Source organism: Diplotaxodon limnothrissa, linkage group LG20 (genome assembly GCF_057381915.1).
Source record: "Diplotaxodon limnothrissa isolate DT_005_m linkage group LG20, D_limnothrissa_male_GT1.1, whole genome shotgun sequence".
Classification (NCBI taxonomy): Eukaryota; Metazoa; Chordata; class Actinopteri; order Cichliformes; family Cichlidae; genus Diplotaxodon; species Diplotaxodon limnothrissa.
The window spans coordinates 3,841,031-3,854,787 of record NC_140615.1 but is presented as its reverse complement, the minus strand read 5'-3'; the positions used below and the strand labels follow the sequence as shown (position 1 = coordinate 3,854,787).

At 42.3% G+C, this 13,757-nt stretch overlaps 2 protein-coding genes across 3 annotated transcripts in view; one reads left to right on the top strand and one right to left on the bottom strand.

Moving 5' to 3' along the window:
- The first annotated feature begins 1,277 nt into the window (after window positions 1–1,277).
- Window positions 1,278–2,886, top strand: sp5l (Sp5 transcription factor-like). Its single transcript, XM_085345080.1, has 2 exons — window positions 1,278–1,487; window positions 1,846–2,886. Exons 1-2 carry the CDS (start codon window positions 1,278–1,280, stop codon window positions 2,884–2,886), a joined length of 1,251 nt encoding a protein of 416 aa, XP_085201206.1.
- Window positions 2,887–4,627: 1,741 nt separating this feature from the next.
- arhgef25a (Rho guanine nucleotide exchange factor (GEF) 25a) overlaps window positions 4,628–13,757 on the bottom strand; it is a 31,887-nt gene continuing 22,757 nt past the window's right edge. Inside the window, exons 5-16 of one of the 2 annotated variants that reach the window (XM_085345720.1) lie at window positions 13,203–13,269; window positions 12,673–12,776; window positions 12,399–12,468; window positions 10,874–10,963; window positions 10,496–10,588; window positions 10,139–10,189; window positions 9,589–9,666; window positions 9,271–9,462; window positions 8,846–9,026; window positions 7,678–7,907; window positions 7,304–7,438; window positions 4,628–6,535 (exon numbers count right to left, since the gene is read on the bottom strand). In XM_085345720.1, the coding sequence (XP_085201846.1) occupies window positions 6,410–6,535; window positions 7,304–7,438; window positions 7,678–7,907; window positions 8,846–9,026; window positions 9,271–9,462; window positions 9,589–9,666; window positions 10,139–10,189; window positions 10,496–10,588; window positions 10,874–10,963; window positions 12,399–12,468; window positions 12,673–12,776; window positions 13,203–13,269 (1,417 nt within the window). In that variant the 3' untranslated portion in view covers window positions 4,628–6,409. The remainder of the gene's footprint in view (window positions 6,536–7,303; window positions 7,439–7,677; window positions 7,908–8,845; window positions 9,027–9,270; window positions 9,463–9,588; window positions 9,667–10,138; window positions 10,190–10,495; window positions 10,589–10,873; window positions 10,964–12,398; window positions 12,469–12,672; window positions 12,777–13,202; window positions 13,270–13,757) is intronic. The other variant, XM_085345722.1, reaches the window with a different exon arrangement.

The window sequence follows — 13,757 nt, the reverse complement described above, 5'->3', positions numbered from 1 at the left end:
CTGTGAAACAGTGAGGAGCAGATAAGTGAGGAACAAGGAATTTACATGAGAAACAGGTTCCCAGCCTGGATTTAAACTCTTAACATTGTAATGGTGAACAGACTTACAGAATAAGATTAAGATTCAATCTGCATTTAATGGAGCAGATCTGAGGCGGCCTCTACTTGAACCTTGAAATGTGAGATGTCACACAGGGCAGCCTATTTGACATGTCACCTACTGGTGAGAACTCGGAGCCTTTGATTGAGTTTTATCAATTACGGAAAATACTGGGACTTTCTTTAAAGTTGCGAGCCTTACGTGGCCAAGAAGCGCCTGCTGTTGTGTTGAGGTACAAGTTTGTTAGGATAAAATTAACAATCCTCTAAAATGTCCAGTCAATCTATACAAGTAAGAAAAAGGCTTATATTCATTGTGCATTGTTTCCTTAAGTGGTGCACTTTGTTTTACTGCTGCCCTGTATGATTGTTTCTGCTTCTGCTTGTTGACTTGAGATCATAGTTTGGCCACCTTTTCATTTAACACTGCATCTGTAATGGTTGCCAAAAATAAAAATCCACCCGCTTTCTATCTTTACTTGACTTCCCACAATGGAGTTAAATCAGCATGTAAATACTCCCAGAGTGAGAGAGGTTTTTTTTTTCTTTTCTACTTAGCTGGCTCTGTTTATCTTAGATCTTTTAACAGACTAAGCATTTTGTTCTTGTGCAAAATTTAGTCCTAAATGCACTCAGTGAAAGTTGCTGAAACACATAACAGCAACTTGTTTTCTTTTTTTCTCTTACTGTATAGGGTAACAGTTGCGTATGCTTTTTTTGAATTATTGAAGTGGATCTCAAACACACCATGTCAGCTCAAATAAACGCTTTTCTAAAACACAGATTTTACATGAGCCTTTTTAAAATCATTGTTAGAGTCTTTTTTTTTTTGTCTCAGAACAATTGAGGGAGGAGTCAGTTGTTGGGGTCAGCGTTTGGTTGAAATTGAGTGAAATTATGAGTAGCCCACCCCTTCACCTAACAAGCCCCCCTCCTTCCTCCCTCACATCTCCTCTCTATTGACGGGCTCGCCTGCATCATACTGAAGACCCCGTTGAGAGGATCTTTTCTCACTATATAGAGAAGATGCAGCTCCGGCGCCTTTGAGATGATCGCCAGGATTTACTCCGCGCCTCTCTGCCCCTAAGTTCTCTAAAGGGCAGGCACCTTCGGCTGTTTTAAAATAACCACCTGGACTGCTAGCACTCTGAAAACATTTACCTAGTGGAGTGAATGTGAATGAACTTCCCAGTGTTTGCTGCCAAAGCGTCGGAGTCATTCAAGACTGTGAGCATATTTTTCTTCTGCGCGACCAGCTGTGGTTTAGCGCCGGTGCGTCGGTGCCTCTCGGCGCAGTTTGTGTTGCAGGTGCTTGGAGAAGCAGCGCGAGGACAGATGGCTGCGCTGACGATACAACGGACCGACAACTTTTTGCACACATTTTTACAGGTTTGTTAGATTCTTCTTTATTTTATTTTGTTTTAAGGCGGATGCGTTTGTTTGCTCCTCCTTTTCTCTGTTGTGAGAGCGCGAGTGTTCGCAACTTGTAAAATAGTATTTAGCTTCTCGGATGGTAAAATCATTTTATGACAACTGAAACTAGCAGGAAACGAGGGGAGGGAACTAAAATAGTTTGCACATATTTTTTTGATGTAAACTTTTTTTTTTAACTTCAAAGTTTAATTTTCAATTTGCATGATTGAAAAAAAATTTAATGCTTGTTTTTTTTTTTTAAATCAATTTGTTGACCCTGAAGATCATCGAGTAGGACAGGAAACCTGATGTGTTTTTGTATATTATTACACAGGACCGGACGCCCAGCTCTTCTCCAGAGGGGGCACCCAACGCCCTCTCCTTTCTGGCCACCACCTGCAGCCAGGCCTGGCAGGTGGGGAGCACAATGGGCTCAGAGGGTTCTCAGTTCCCCTATGAGGGCACTGTCAGCTCAACATCTGGAATGTTTCAGCTCTGGAGCAATGACATGCCACCCAGCACAGCCCTCAGCACACATCAGATGACCTTCACGGTGCCCAAGATGCAGTTCCCTGGACACATGCAGTCTGGCCTGGGTCACCATCATCATCACCATCACCCCCATCATCACCACCATGAGCTGCCTCTTACCCCTCCAGCTGAACCACCATCATCCTACTCCTTTGAACTCTCCCCTGTTAAAGTGCTGTCCTCACAGCCACAGACCAACAGCCACTACTATCCTCAGCATAACAATGTGGGACAAAACTTCCCCAGCTTCCTCCCAAATTCATCAGGTAGGCATCATTTGTCCGGAGGCCATGTGGAAGAAGGGCAGCAATGGTGGAGCCTTCCCCAGACCAACGCTACCCCTTCTAACCACCCGTTCTCCCTGGGCAGACAGCTGGTTTTGGGGCATCAGCCCCAGATAGCTGCTCTTCTCCAGGGCACCTCCAAAGGTCTGCTGAGCTCCACTCGCCGCTGCCGCCGCTGCAAATGCCCCAACTGCCAGGCAAATGGCGGAGGGTTGGAGTTCGGAAAGAAGAGACTGCACATCTGCCACATCCCAGAGTGTGGCAAAGTGTACAAGAAGACCTCACACCTGAAGGCTCATTTGCGCTGGCATGCCGGGGAGAGACCCTTCATCTGTAACTGGCTCTTCTGTGGTAAAAGCTTCACCCGTTCGGATGAGCTACAGCGGCATCTCCGCACGCACACCGGGGAGAAGCGCTTTGGATGCCAGCAGTGCGGCAAGAGATTCATGAGGAGTGACCACCTCTCCAAACACGTGAAGACCCACCAGACGAGGAAGAGCCGATCTGGACAACCTTCACAGAGCACGGACCCTCTGCTCACCAACATTAAGAGAGAATAATCGCTATGGTTCTTCAATCAGAGACAAGAATGTGTGACTCACACTCACTGCCATAGGTTTGCACTAGAGGGTAAGCGTCAAGCTCCCTGAATATATTCTGTTGTCAAAGCTCTGCTTTGGACTTCAAATACTACCATAAAGTATATTTAGTGATCATTTTGAGTTAATAATTATGTGCTGTTTGGAGCCACGCACCTTTAAAGAAAACTTGAAGCCTTTCTAAGCGATATTATGAGAGTTTGTGCTGCATTCAGTGTACCTTTCTTCAAGCCACACAAACGGATCTCGCCTAGAGTTAACTTAATTGTATCCCTTTCACATTTTCAAATTAATTTAAATTTGATCAGAGTTGGGGTTTTTTTGTTATTTTTAATTTTGTGATGTAAATATTTTTTTCATGTGATGAATTTGCAAGACATGAAAAACATTTCAAAAGGCTTTCCTAATATGTTCCTAAATAAATGTATGCCTTAGTACAGCTCTGATTTCTGTTCCCTCGAGCGAATGGATGAATGCCTGTGTTACTGTTGATCGTTAGAATTTTTTTCCAAAACATATGCTAATTTGTCTACTGCAAGGTAAGAATCTTTTTTTTTTTTAAATATAAACATGAGTGTCTCCGAGCCGCATACGTATCTGCCCTGAAGCAGTAATGTTCATTGCTGCAGATCAGCAAACATGTTACATTTTTAAGTTCTCTGTAAATTGTGTATAAATATCATGAACAGTTTTATTTGTATTATGGCAGCATGTAAATTTGAATAAACATTGTCCTTAAAACGGTTTCTAGCAACGTTCTCGTTTTTACACCTACAAGAAACTGAAGTAAAAAGACAGTTGGGGTCAGTCACAGTTTTAAACTTCTTAGCAACTCATTCAGCAAACGAGTGAATTTCTCAGGGCAATCTGAAGCACCCACTGAGCTAACCTTTTATTCAAATGATATTTTACTGCTTTCAGAATACAAGTGCTGCTCATTGTGCTGTTGGTGTGTGGGGGGAAGATCCTCATAAAGACCTAACATGGTGGCTGTTCAAAGATTTTCACACCTCAAAGTAAATACTCATCCCATTGATGGAGCTGTTTGTCTCGCTCGCTGCAATCAAGTTCACAGCCATGTGGCTTTTAATGAGTGTTTTCATTCTCTCAATGGAGAAAATTGAGTCAACAGATGCAACAGAGGGCACTGGAGAGGAATTCCCTGTGAATAGGACCCCTGTTGTTGAGACCCCCTCAGCAGCGGCAGGAACTCCCTTTGATTTTGCACCCTTGTGAAAGTTAATACCCCCTTCCCCCCTACTCCGCCACAAGCCTCCATATATCACAGCCACATTACGATCGGCCTCGCTTTACTGCCCAGAATGGGGCTTTATTCAAAGGCCAGCCAACCAGATGTCTGCTCATCCAGGGGTTTCTTCCCTTTGTTTTTAATCCTGTTTGAACTTTCTCCAGCTGGGATGCAAAAGCAAGCAAAATGCTTTGTCTTTGTCAGAGGTCCCGCGGTGGAGTCTGAGGACCTCCACGGCAAATTTGAAAGTTTAATCTGAATCAAATCAGAATTTAAGAGAATTCAGCGCAGATTGCAGAGCCCATCGAGTGAATTTCCTTTAAATTTACTTACCTGACATCGAGGTCAAATACTTGTTCAAATACTCTGTATAGATGGTTGTGTATTTTAAAGTAAATAAGTCTCAAATACAAAGAAAAACACAAAAACTACACTCTGTTTCAAAGACACTTTTTAATTCATATGATACAACTGTTTCTACTCAGTCAAGCATGTCATTAACAAACCCTCTCTTGGTTTTATGTCCTTGCTTTTGGTTCTCTGTAGTGGTATTCCTTTGTGTTACATGCAAAACTGCCTGATCAGTAATTCCCATGAAAAACCTCACCACTTCACATTAACTGCAGATACATTTTATGAGATGGTTCAAGTCATCTAATGCCCCATCTTTCAGTTTACTTAAGGTAATTTAGTGTTGCCTTTTGGACCGATCGATTAGCAAGCAGCTTCACTGTTAGCAGGAAGCATGAGGCTTATTGATCTTTGGTGCAGCTGTATGATTCAACTCAACTGAGAATGGAAGCCTTGTGGGGACCTCTATTGGCCACAAAGAAGAACAGACCTACTCCGCTCTCCTCTTCTTTTTGACACCGTCCAGATAGAAACACAAATATCAACGACTGGTGGTAAGAGTAGCGGCAAGCTGAGCTGCAGTTGTGTTTGGCACTGTTGAGGAGGTGGGCGCATGCAGATTTGTCAGCATCGCTCTGTTTATGCAACAACATGTCATTTTCAATGGGACCATCTGGAACGGTGACATTTTTTGGCATACCTTGGTCATTCTTCGTGGTACAAGTGAAAATGTATAATTTATGGTATGCACTGTACAGTATTTAGCCCATGTGGCCAAAAGCTAACAGAGTTTATAGAAATGGTGCACGGCTTTTAACATGACAAAAGTGGACCGATGAAACAATTCATATTAGTTTAAACCAATGAGCTGTTTTAGGGACCCCTGTCCCCAAAAATCACAAGCAACCCAAGTTGGCTTGTAAAGAAAGAAAGAAAGATGTATGTAAAGATGTTGCATGCAGAACTTTGGGTCAGCACAGCAGGCCCTTTAATGCATATCTCGCAACTCCTCTGGAGTTGCCCAAAGAGTAAAAAGTATTCTGAAGTGACGTCATACCCACAGAGAGCCTCCAGGGGGCTTCCTCATGCCTTTATGTCCGGATCAAAGGGAGGCCGGTCAAACAGAATAACAGAGCAAAGAGGTGCTCTCAACATGGCGGCAAGAAAGAAAGTTCTTTTACTTGCAGATGAAATTTGAGCGAGTAAAGTACTTGTGGCACATTTTGTCTTTCCTCTTCTTGTTAACACAAACGGCAAACTCAGTTGTCAGCAGGGAAATGAAAATAAAATGTAAAAATGTAACTGTGTTTGTCTTCGCAATGGGGCATCAGAAAACAAAAAAGCTCTTCAAGGAAGTTTAACAGAGAGTACAAGAGGAGCCAGAGCCACTCCTTCCACACTCTTATGCGCACAAACACATCCACACATAATTTCATAAACATACATTCAGGCACACACGTAACTCCAGTGACTTCCCCATTTAGGAATGGAATCATCAAACAAATTCCCCTTGCCCTTTCAAAGAGAGAATATAAACTCTCAAAAAAGGTAAAAAGCAGAAACTGTCACAACAGTAAGTGTCCACGGAGTATTTTGTAACTATGAGTCCAGTGACATCCCACTGGGTGCTGTTCGTGTACACTGAAGGTGATCAAGGCTAAGTCACCTCCCTTTAAATGGCTCTCTAAAAAGGAGCAAAGTCATTTATCATAGTTGCAGCCCATAGTTCCTTCATATATTCATCAGGGTCCTTCATTGATCTTCAGAAATCTTGACTGAACCAGGTAAGGTGCAGTCTGGCATAAACAAATAGTCGATTCTTGTCTTCCCAGCTGTGGCCTTAGCTGCCGTCCTCCTGACCGATGACGCACACGGCACCAAAGTTCAAAGGTCATCCTCAGCTAGCTGGGCCAGGTTGCTGGGACGTCGTCCAGCTGATGGACCCGACAATGGACCCTGGTTTCCAGCATCAGAAGCCTGACCCCTGCGGCAGCCCTCTCCTGCTCTCTGCTGGGGAGAGAGGGGATGTTCATCACAAAGACATACCGCATTTTGATTTTCATATCAAAAACAACACGATACACCGTTCTATCCCAGCACTTTTCTTTTACAGCCTCAGCCTGAAAAACGCACTGGCCCACCCATCTTCTGTATGTTCCCCAGCACAAGTATAGGAAACGATTATCTGCGTTTGATAGGCATCTTTTTCTGACTTCCTTTTGCTGAATTCTGTCTCTGCCTACTTCCTGTTTGTTGTGTGCCAAATCTGTCCAACCTGAGTAAACAGAGAGCGAAACGAAGAACAACAACTTCTGACCGGTCAGCGCAGTCCCTCTACGGACACGAGCCAAGTGATGACAGAGGGAAACTCTGCTAATGGTAATGCACGGAATCCCAATAACAGGATGCTCCTATTTTTGAATAAAATTCCGAGCTTCCAGGACAGCGAGACCCGAATTCTTACTGTGAAGCTGTTGTAATCGGGTTTCCTTCAAAAATGTTCAGAGTTTTAATAATTCCTTTACCATCCAACAGGGGGGGAAATAACTCTTTTTATGACTCAACAATGTCTCTACGGTGTGTCTGAAAAAATAGTTACCATTTTAATGGTAAATGCCTTTAAGGAAATCAGTGTAACGTTAATTAGACCTTATTTCCCACTGTAGAGCTTTGTGACGCTTTTTTGCTATTAATTAATTGTGACGTTTTGTGCGAAATAATTACATGTGTACCATCGAACCAACCCCACAGACTGATTTGTGCATATGTATACACTACCTGTACACTTTGTGTGGTTGGGGTGTACAGCCCATTTGACACAGCTTGACAGTTTGGCTGATCAGTTAAGCCAAGTCGGACATGTGATGGAGAAACAGTGTGGGAGTCAGCAGGGCATGGCTGGACCACAGTGGGCTGCAGAAGCAGGTAAGAACAGATAAGTCTCTAAGTACAGGAGTGCATGCACACAATACCATTTGCTGTTTTTTATTAATATTTTATTTTTTTGCAACATTCCAGTCCAGAAGCAGTAAAAGCTTAAGAGATAAATAGGCCATGCAGTGTCTCATGAACAGAAGGATTGAGTTTGAGTAAGCAGTTACTGCTGGACAGTGTCACTGTATGCAGAGATGAAAGAAACACAAGTGACTTACATCCCTCAGCGAGTAGGTCTCATTGGATCCTTGGCTCTGGCCTTGGCTTGGAAGGTAGAGCGCAGGAAGGGAGGTGTTGTGAGAGTGAAGGGAGGGCAGTTTATGACGGTCAATGGAGGCAGAGGAGTGAGGCCGCAGGGCACTGGCAGCAGACAGAGGGGGCCTCATACTGCGGCCCAGGCTATTAGACTTGCTCTCTCGCCGCTGGTACTCAATAGGCGACTGTAAGGCTGAGAGAGAAACAACAGGCAGGTCTTATGAAACTCTGCTGCTGATTCTGAATCTTTTATAAAACAATGCATCCAGAGGATTTAAGTATGTATTTGTTGAGGAAATGAAGACATCTATGATAAGACATATTTTCATATTATTACAACATCACAGCATTATATTGTAATCATCACCTGCTTATACAGCGGAACCCATACAGGCTGCTCAGTACTACCAAAAGATCCTCAATAAATACAAGTGCTTTTGAAAAGCAATGACTAACATTAGGTTTTGTTGATAATAAAGAAAGAAAGTTAATGGGTTCTTCATGTCAGTGTTGCATTAAAAAACAGTGGATGATACCAAATCCTTACAACTTTAAAGTTATGATCATAAAAATGCAAATTAAATGTAAAGTTCTGACATAACACTACAAAAATCCACAATGACAGTCTTTTATTTATTTCTATTTTTTTCATGCAAAGCCAAAACCGTGAAAAAGTTGGTCAGTATATTTACATATGCCATGCTTTATGCTAACGTCATGCAATCTTGCAATTTTAATAATAATAATTGAATATTTTCTAACCTTCTTTTTTCTTCTAGGTGTGCTGGGAATATAAAGACTACACAGTCTTGTAAGCTTGTCACATAGACAATAAATGAAACTCTAAACTCCAAGCTAAAATATAACTTATAGATGTGAGAGATCCATAAATTACTCCCCCACTGCAGCATGTCATTGAATTTTTATCATCTCTCCCCCTTCGTCTGCTATCTTTTTCTTTGCCATCACCCCCACTGCCCCTCACTGAGCGTGGTTGAGTGCTTGCTCATAAGGGATTGCTTCACTTCACCACGGCTTGAGGTGACTGTTGTTGTGATTTGGTGCTATATAAATTAAATTTGAACTGAACTGGATTGAAATGTGAGTCTTCTTTACTCGGTTGGCACTTACCATTAAGGAAGTTGCGCTGGCTTTCCAAGATCTGAACCACATCATTGACCCAGGCCCTTCCTATCTCTGGGGAGGAGGCCTGCATCTGGAAGCGCACCACACTTCCATCGGGATTGCGTAATGTCAGCACAAAGCGCGCATCATCGCTGTCCACACTGGGCTCCACCCCCAGGCAGCTCACCTGAAACATATATATATGATTCGACTTTGCTTGTTAAATGCTTTGTTAACACACGCATGCCTCTAAAAAGTCCACAAGACAGAATTATGTAAGCCAGGCAGGAATGAGTGCGTTTTGGTTCTGTTACGTAACTTCTAACCTGGGAGTGAGTTGAACTTTCTCTTTTCTTTTTATTAGTGCATACAGTTCATAAAAACATCCTGTGTGGCTCATTTGAGTTTATTAAGGCTTAGTAGGCTCTCACCTTGATGCTGTTTTTAAATATGTATCCAGGGAGTGAAAAGCCTTTCTTCCTGTCTATCGGCTCACTAAAGATGACCAACTGCTCAAACAGGAAGACGCGTCTTTCCTTGGCACGAGACAGGAAGCCACTGTCCTGCTCTATAACAGTGAAGGTGTCCTGCTGGAGAAGCTTGCCCTGGGCTGTGATCTTACCCTGGTAAAGTTAAAACAAAACCAAAAAACGGGGAAAGTAGTTAGACTGTGGTTTTCATGAGCTGAACACAAATTATTCCAAGGCAAATTTTTGGAGGAAAGATGATCCAAACATCCAGAGACATACCTCAAAACCTTGTAGTCTGCCCACATTCATCATGTCATTGCAACGTTTTGGCACAAAACACATCACTTCTACTGCTTTCTGTTTACAAGGGGGAAAGGCAATTAGAAGCACAGTAACGACAGCAACTATGTTGCTAGGAATTTGATTAGCAAGCTTAGAAAGCATTTATAGGGATCAAGTATGGAATAAAGTACATAATTTTGTGAGTGATGTGAGGCATTCACTCGCCTCCTTCTTTAAACTATTACAATCTGCACAACACTATTGTTCCCTCATATTTACCAAAACAGGTCCAATTTTATATTCCTCAAGCCATCAAATTTCTAAACATGGGCAACGCATAGGAGGCTAGATTGATGTGGCTAAAGTCATCCCTAAGATGCAAGGACAGTGAAAGTGTTTGCATATTGTGTGCTTATGGCTGCTTATGTTGATGTTATTGTTCTTATATGGTGTATACAAATGTCAGCCACAATTTGCTACAAGCAAATTTCCCCACACGGATAAATAAATGTATCTATCCATTTAAAGCGCAAAGAGCAAAACCCACCTCCAGCTCCTCCGTGTCCATCCCAGCTTTGGTGTAATACTTTAGGAAGTCCTGTTGAAATAAACACAGCACGGTCACCAGAGCATTCCAGGTTTGCTGGGCAGAATAATGAGAGGCAGTATTTATGAGCTGAATACTGCTCAAGGACTTTTACACACTATTGTTTAAATTTTATATATAGAGCCTCTTTCTCTCCCGCTTAATCGCACCCTGACCAGACAACATTGTGTGTGATCAGCATTTCTGCACAGAGGTTTGTATGTAAGTGTTTTGGTTTTTCTACTTGTATGTTTGCAACCCCATAGCAGACACGGCGCTGGTGTTTGGCTAACAGTACAGCAATGACATGCTTTTTACCTTGAGCAGAAGCTGATACTTCATGATCCTCTGGACAGGTTTGATGAGCAGGTCGTTCAGCTGCAGCCTGTGGCCCAGCTGCTGCCGGAGCTCCTAACAGCGGAAACGGACGCAACATTTTATCGACGTGACAGCACAAAACACGGCAGCTGTTGGCCTGTATAATTCCTCTATGACCATAAAGCACAGGCTCTGCAACTAATACCTATTTGTCTTGTTCTTGCTGTCAGTTGGAATAATAAACAAATGGCAAATCAGAAAACAAAGTCGCACGTACACAGTCGTGGGCATAAACAGAACAGAAATATAAACAGCATCTTGAAGATGGTTAGGCTAAACAGAAAAACTGCACAGAGTCAGACGTTGAAATTCACTCACCTCAAAGTAAGTCTCGATGTATTCTGAGACAATGTGTTCTGACTTGGGCTTGTTCTGACAGTACACAACATACATATGCAGGCGCCTCTCCTGCAATACGAGCCACATTATAAAATAATTTCACTGAGCATTTTGTTACAAAACGTTAGCCACATGGTAAAAGAAAAAAAAGATGAGATGAGAAATACAGATCTTAAGGAGCATTACAAGTAAATGAAAATGCCCATGAAAGTGAGTACAAACATGAGTAATCAATGTGCGGGTCTCTGGTTGCTCTTTGGGATGAAAGGGAGCAGAGCAATAATGATTCGTCTAAGACTGGGCCTTTGAAGCCAGCTCTGTCTGGTAGTGCCTACTCTTGTGTGACTAATTGGCGTGGAAGTGCAGATGTGGCAGACCTGAGAGGCCTAATGGAGTTATATGTAGATGAGCATCAGGTTATGTATAATTTACCCAGGTTGCCCTCTGTGTAACCAGAGCCTTTTAAAGGCTGCCAATATGGGAGTACACCTAGCAACAGACATGGCTCTGTAACCTAGAGAACAGCAAGCTGCTACACCTCAGTGGACATCATGTAACACTGCAGACAGCGACTGCTGACACACGAGGGTTCACGTGTTCATGTGTGTCTCTATATGTGTGCAAGTGAGCACATGTGTTGTATACAAGTGACTCAGCTTGTTAAAAGCCAACTGTGTTTTCTGTTTTTCATTAGGACCGTGTTCCCAGTCTGCTTGTTTTCACAGTTTGACACTGTGCTTAGATTTAGTTACAAGTTTTTTTATTCCCCCACAGGCTTTTTAAGTTAATTGTCCAGAGGGCTCAGCCTTATTGGATTGTTTAAAGAGCTACAGTCAGAGACAGACACACATTTAAGTTAATCACGTTCACAAAAAGAAGCGACATGGTAAAATTGTGCATTATGTCTATCTCGTCTGCATGTGTCACCACTCACTCAGTATACATAAATCTAATTTTTCCTGCTGTATCAGTGTTGTGACCTTATAGTGACTCTAGCTCTGTTCTACTGGCAGAACAATATACTAAACAGGGAATCTTTTTGCATGTGTCATCGTTCTTGAGTCAAGATGTGAAAGAAAGACGACCCTGCTTTTGGGAGGGGAGGAAAAAAATCTTTCATATCAAAAAGTCTGAGCTTAAAATTTATTATTCTTCCTTTTATTCTTGTTTGCTTTTCAGACTGTTTTCCCCTGGTGTTTCCTGACCAGTCCTCCAGCCCAGACTGCAAGATCAGACAGCGTGTCATGTGTGTGTGTCTGTTAGCCATGTGCACGCTTGTAAAAACACAGCCTGACTAAGACGTATCAGTAACAGGGAAGAGGAAGGAGAGATGTTGGCAGCTGAGAGAGACGGAAAGAGGTACGGTAAAGGATAAGCAGGAGCTCTGTGTTTTGTTTTCTGTAGCTCTTTTTTACCTTTACTCCAAACAGCACAAAAAGTAGACCTAGACACGTGCACTATGTGCGTACGTGCATTTGTGTGTGTGTCTTTACACCATACTCACATGTTTAATGAAGAGCTGAGCCAGCCGCTCTGGCTCTGCCAAACACTTCTCCAGCTCTCCCAGGAAGTAGCTACATAGAGGAAACACACACACATCCACAAAACGGAAGGTCAGATTTCCCTCCTGCACTTTTTTTCCTTTGTCCTCTCTGAGCTACAAGCACGTACTCTGCAATTTATTGTTTGCCTTTCATTTTGCATGCAGTTAGAGCAAGCGTATATTTTTCACACACTTTCCTCCTCTCACTTCCGTGAGAAAAAAAATAGGGACTTACTCTTTATGCCAGTCAAATATTTGATGAATGTTCCCAAAAACAATTTTGTCTTTTCCCTTCATGTCCTCCTGCACACCTTTGGCGCTCATTGTGGCCATGTAGCCCTGCAAAAAGGAGAGAAAGCAGCCATTGTTTCTTAAGTCCTGCAAAAATCTGCAGCTGGCTCAAAACAGTAAAAGTAAATACAGTGAAGTTGTTATAACAAAGAGCAGCAATCACACACACACTGTTTTGGAGCTTTAATTAACCTTCAGATGGCAAGAATTCATTTCTGAACCAAAATATCTTGAGCTATTTTCAGCAGTAGGAGATGGATCTCTGGCAATATAACACTCCTCACGCTAATAATTCACAAAATCTGCTTAAGTTTGGAGATGGTGTGATGGAGGCAGACCGAAGTGTGGAGTAAAGTGACAGAACTGTGATGGTTAAGCTTTAGAGCTCGCTTTGAAAGACTGCAAGGATGACTAAGCGTGCTCCTTTTTGTCAGGGAGATTGTGTGTTCTTAGCTGCCAGACTCGGTGGTTTACCTCCACTATGAGCCCCAGGTCTGACACGTAGTACTTCTCAGTCTCAATAAGCTCCTTCAGCACATACCTATAAAAATATAAATGAGGAAAGATTACGGTTAGGATTATCTCACTGAATTCTTTCTGCACCCTGCAAAACACTTCATTTTACAGGTCCCAGTTTGCTAATATATTTCCAGAATGGAAATAATAATAACAAGTTTATAAGGAGTTTCCTGGAAATGAATATGTGATTTGGTACAAGCTAGAGAGAAAACACAGCAGGTATTCAGACCATACACTCTAAGTCCAATAAATCTAATTAGCTAACAGAATTATTAACTGAGGATCAGCTGAACGTGCAAAATTTAAATAAACACCTATGTTTATGTTTCCCGTGACTTGTGACTGCCTTGCACTCGTTATCAGGAGGAAAGCTAAGATACCACGTCATGACCACAGTATGGAGCGTTGGTCATGTGACAACTGCTAATTAATGCTTAGTAATAGTAAACATTACTAGTAATAATAGTAATGTTTTAAGCTCAACAGATAAGTAAGATGATCCACATAAAT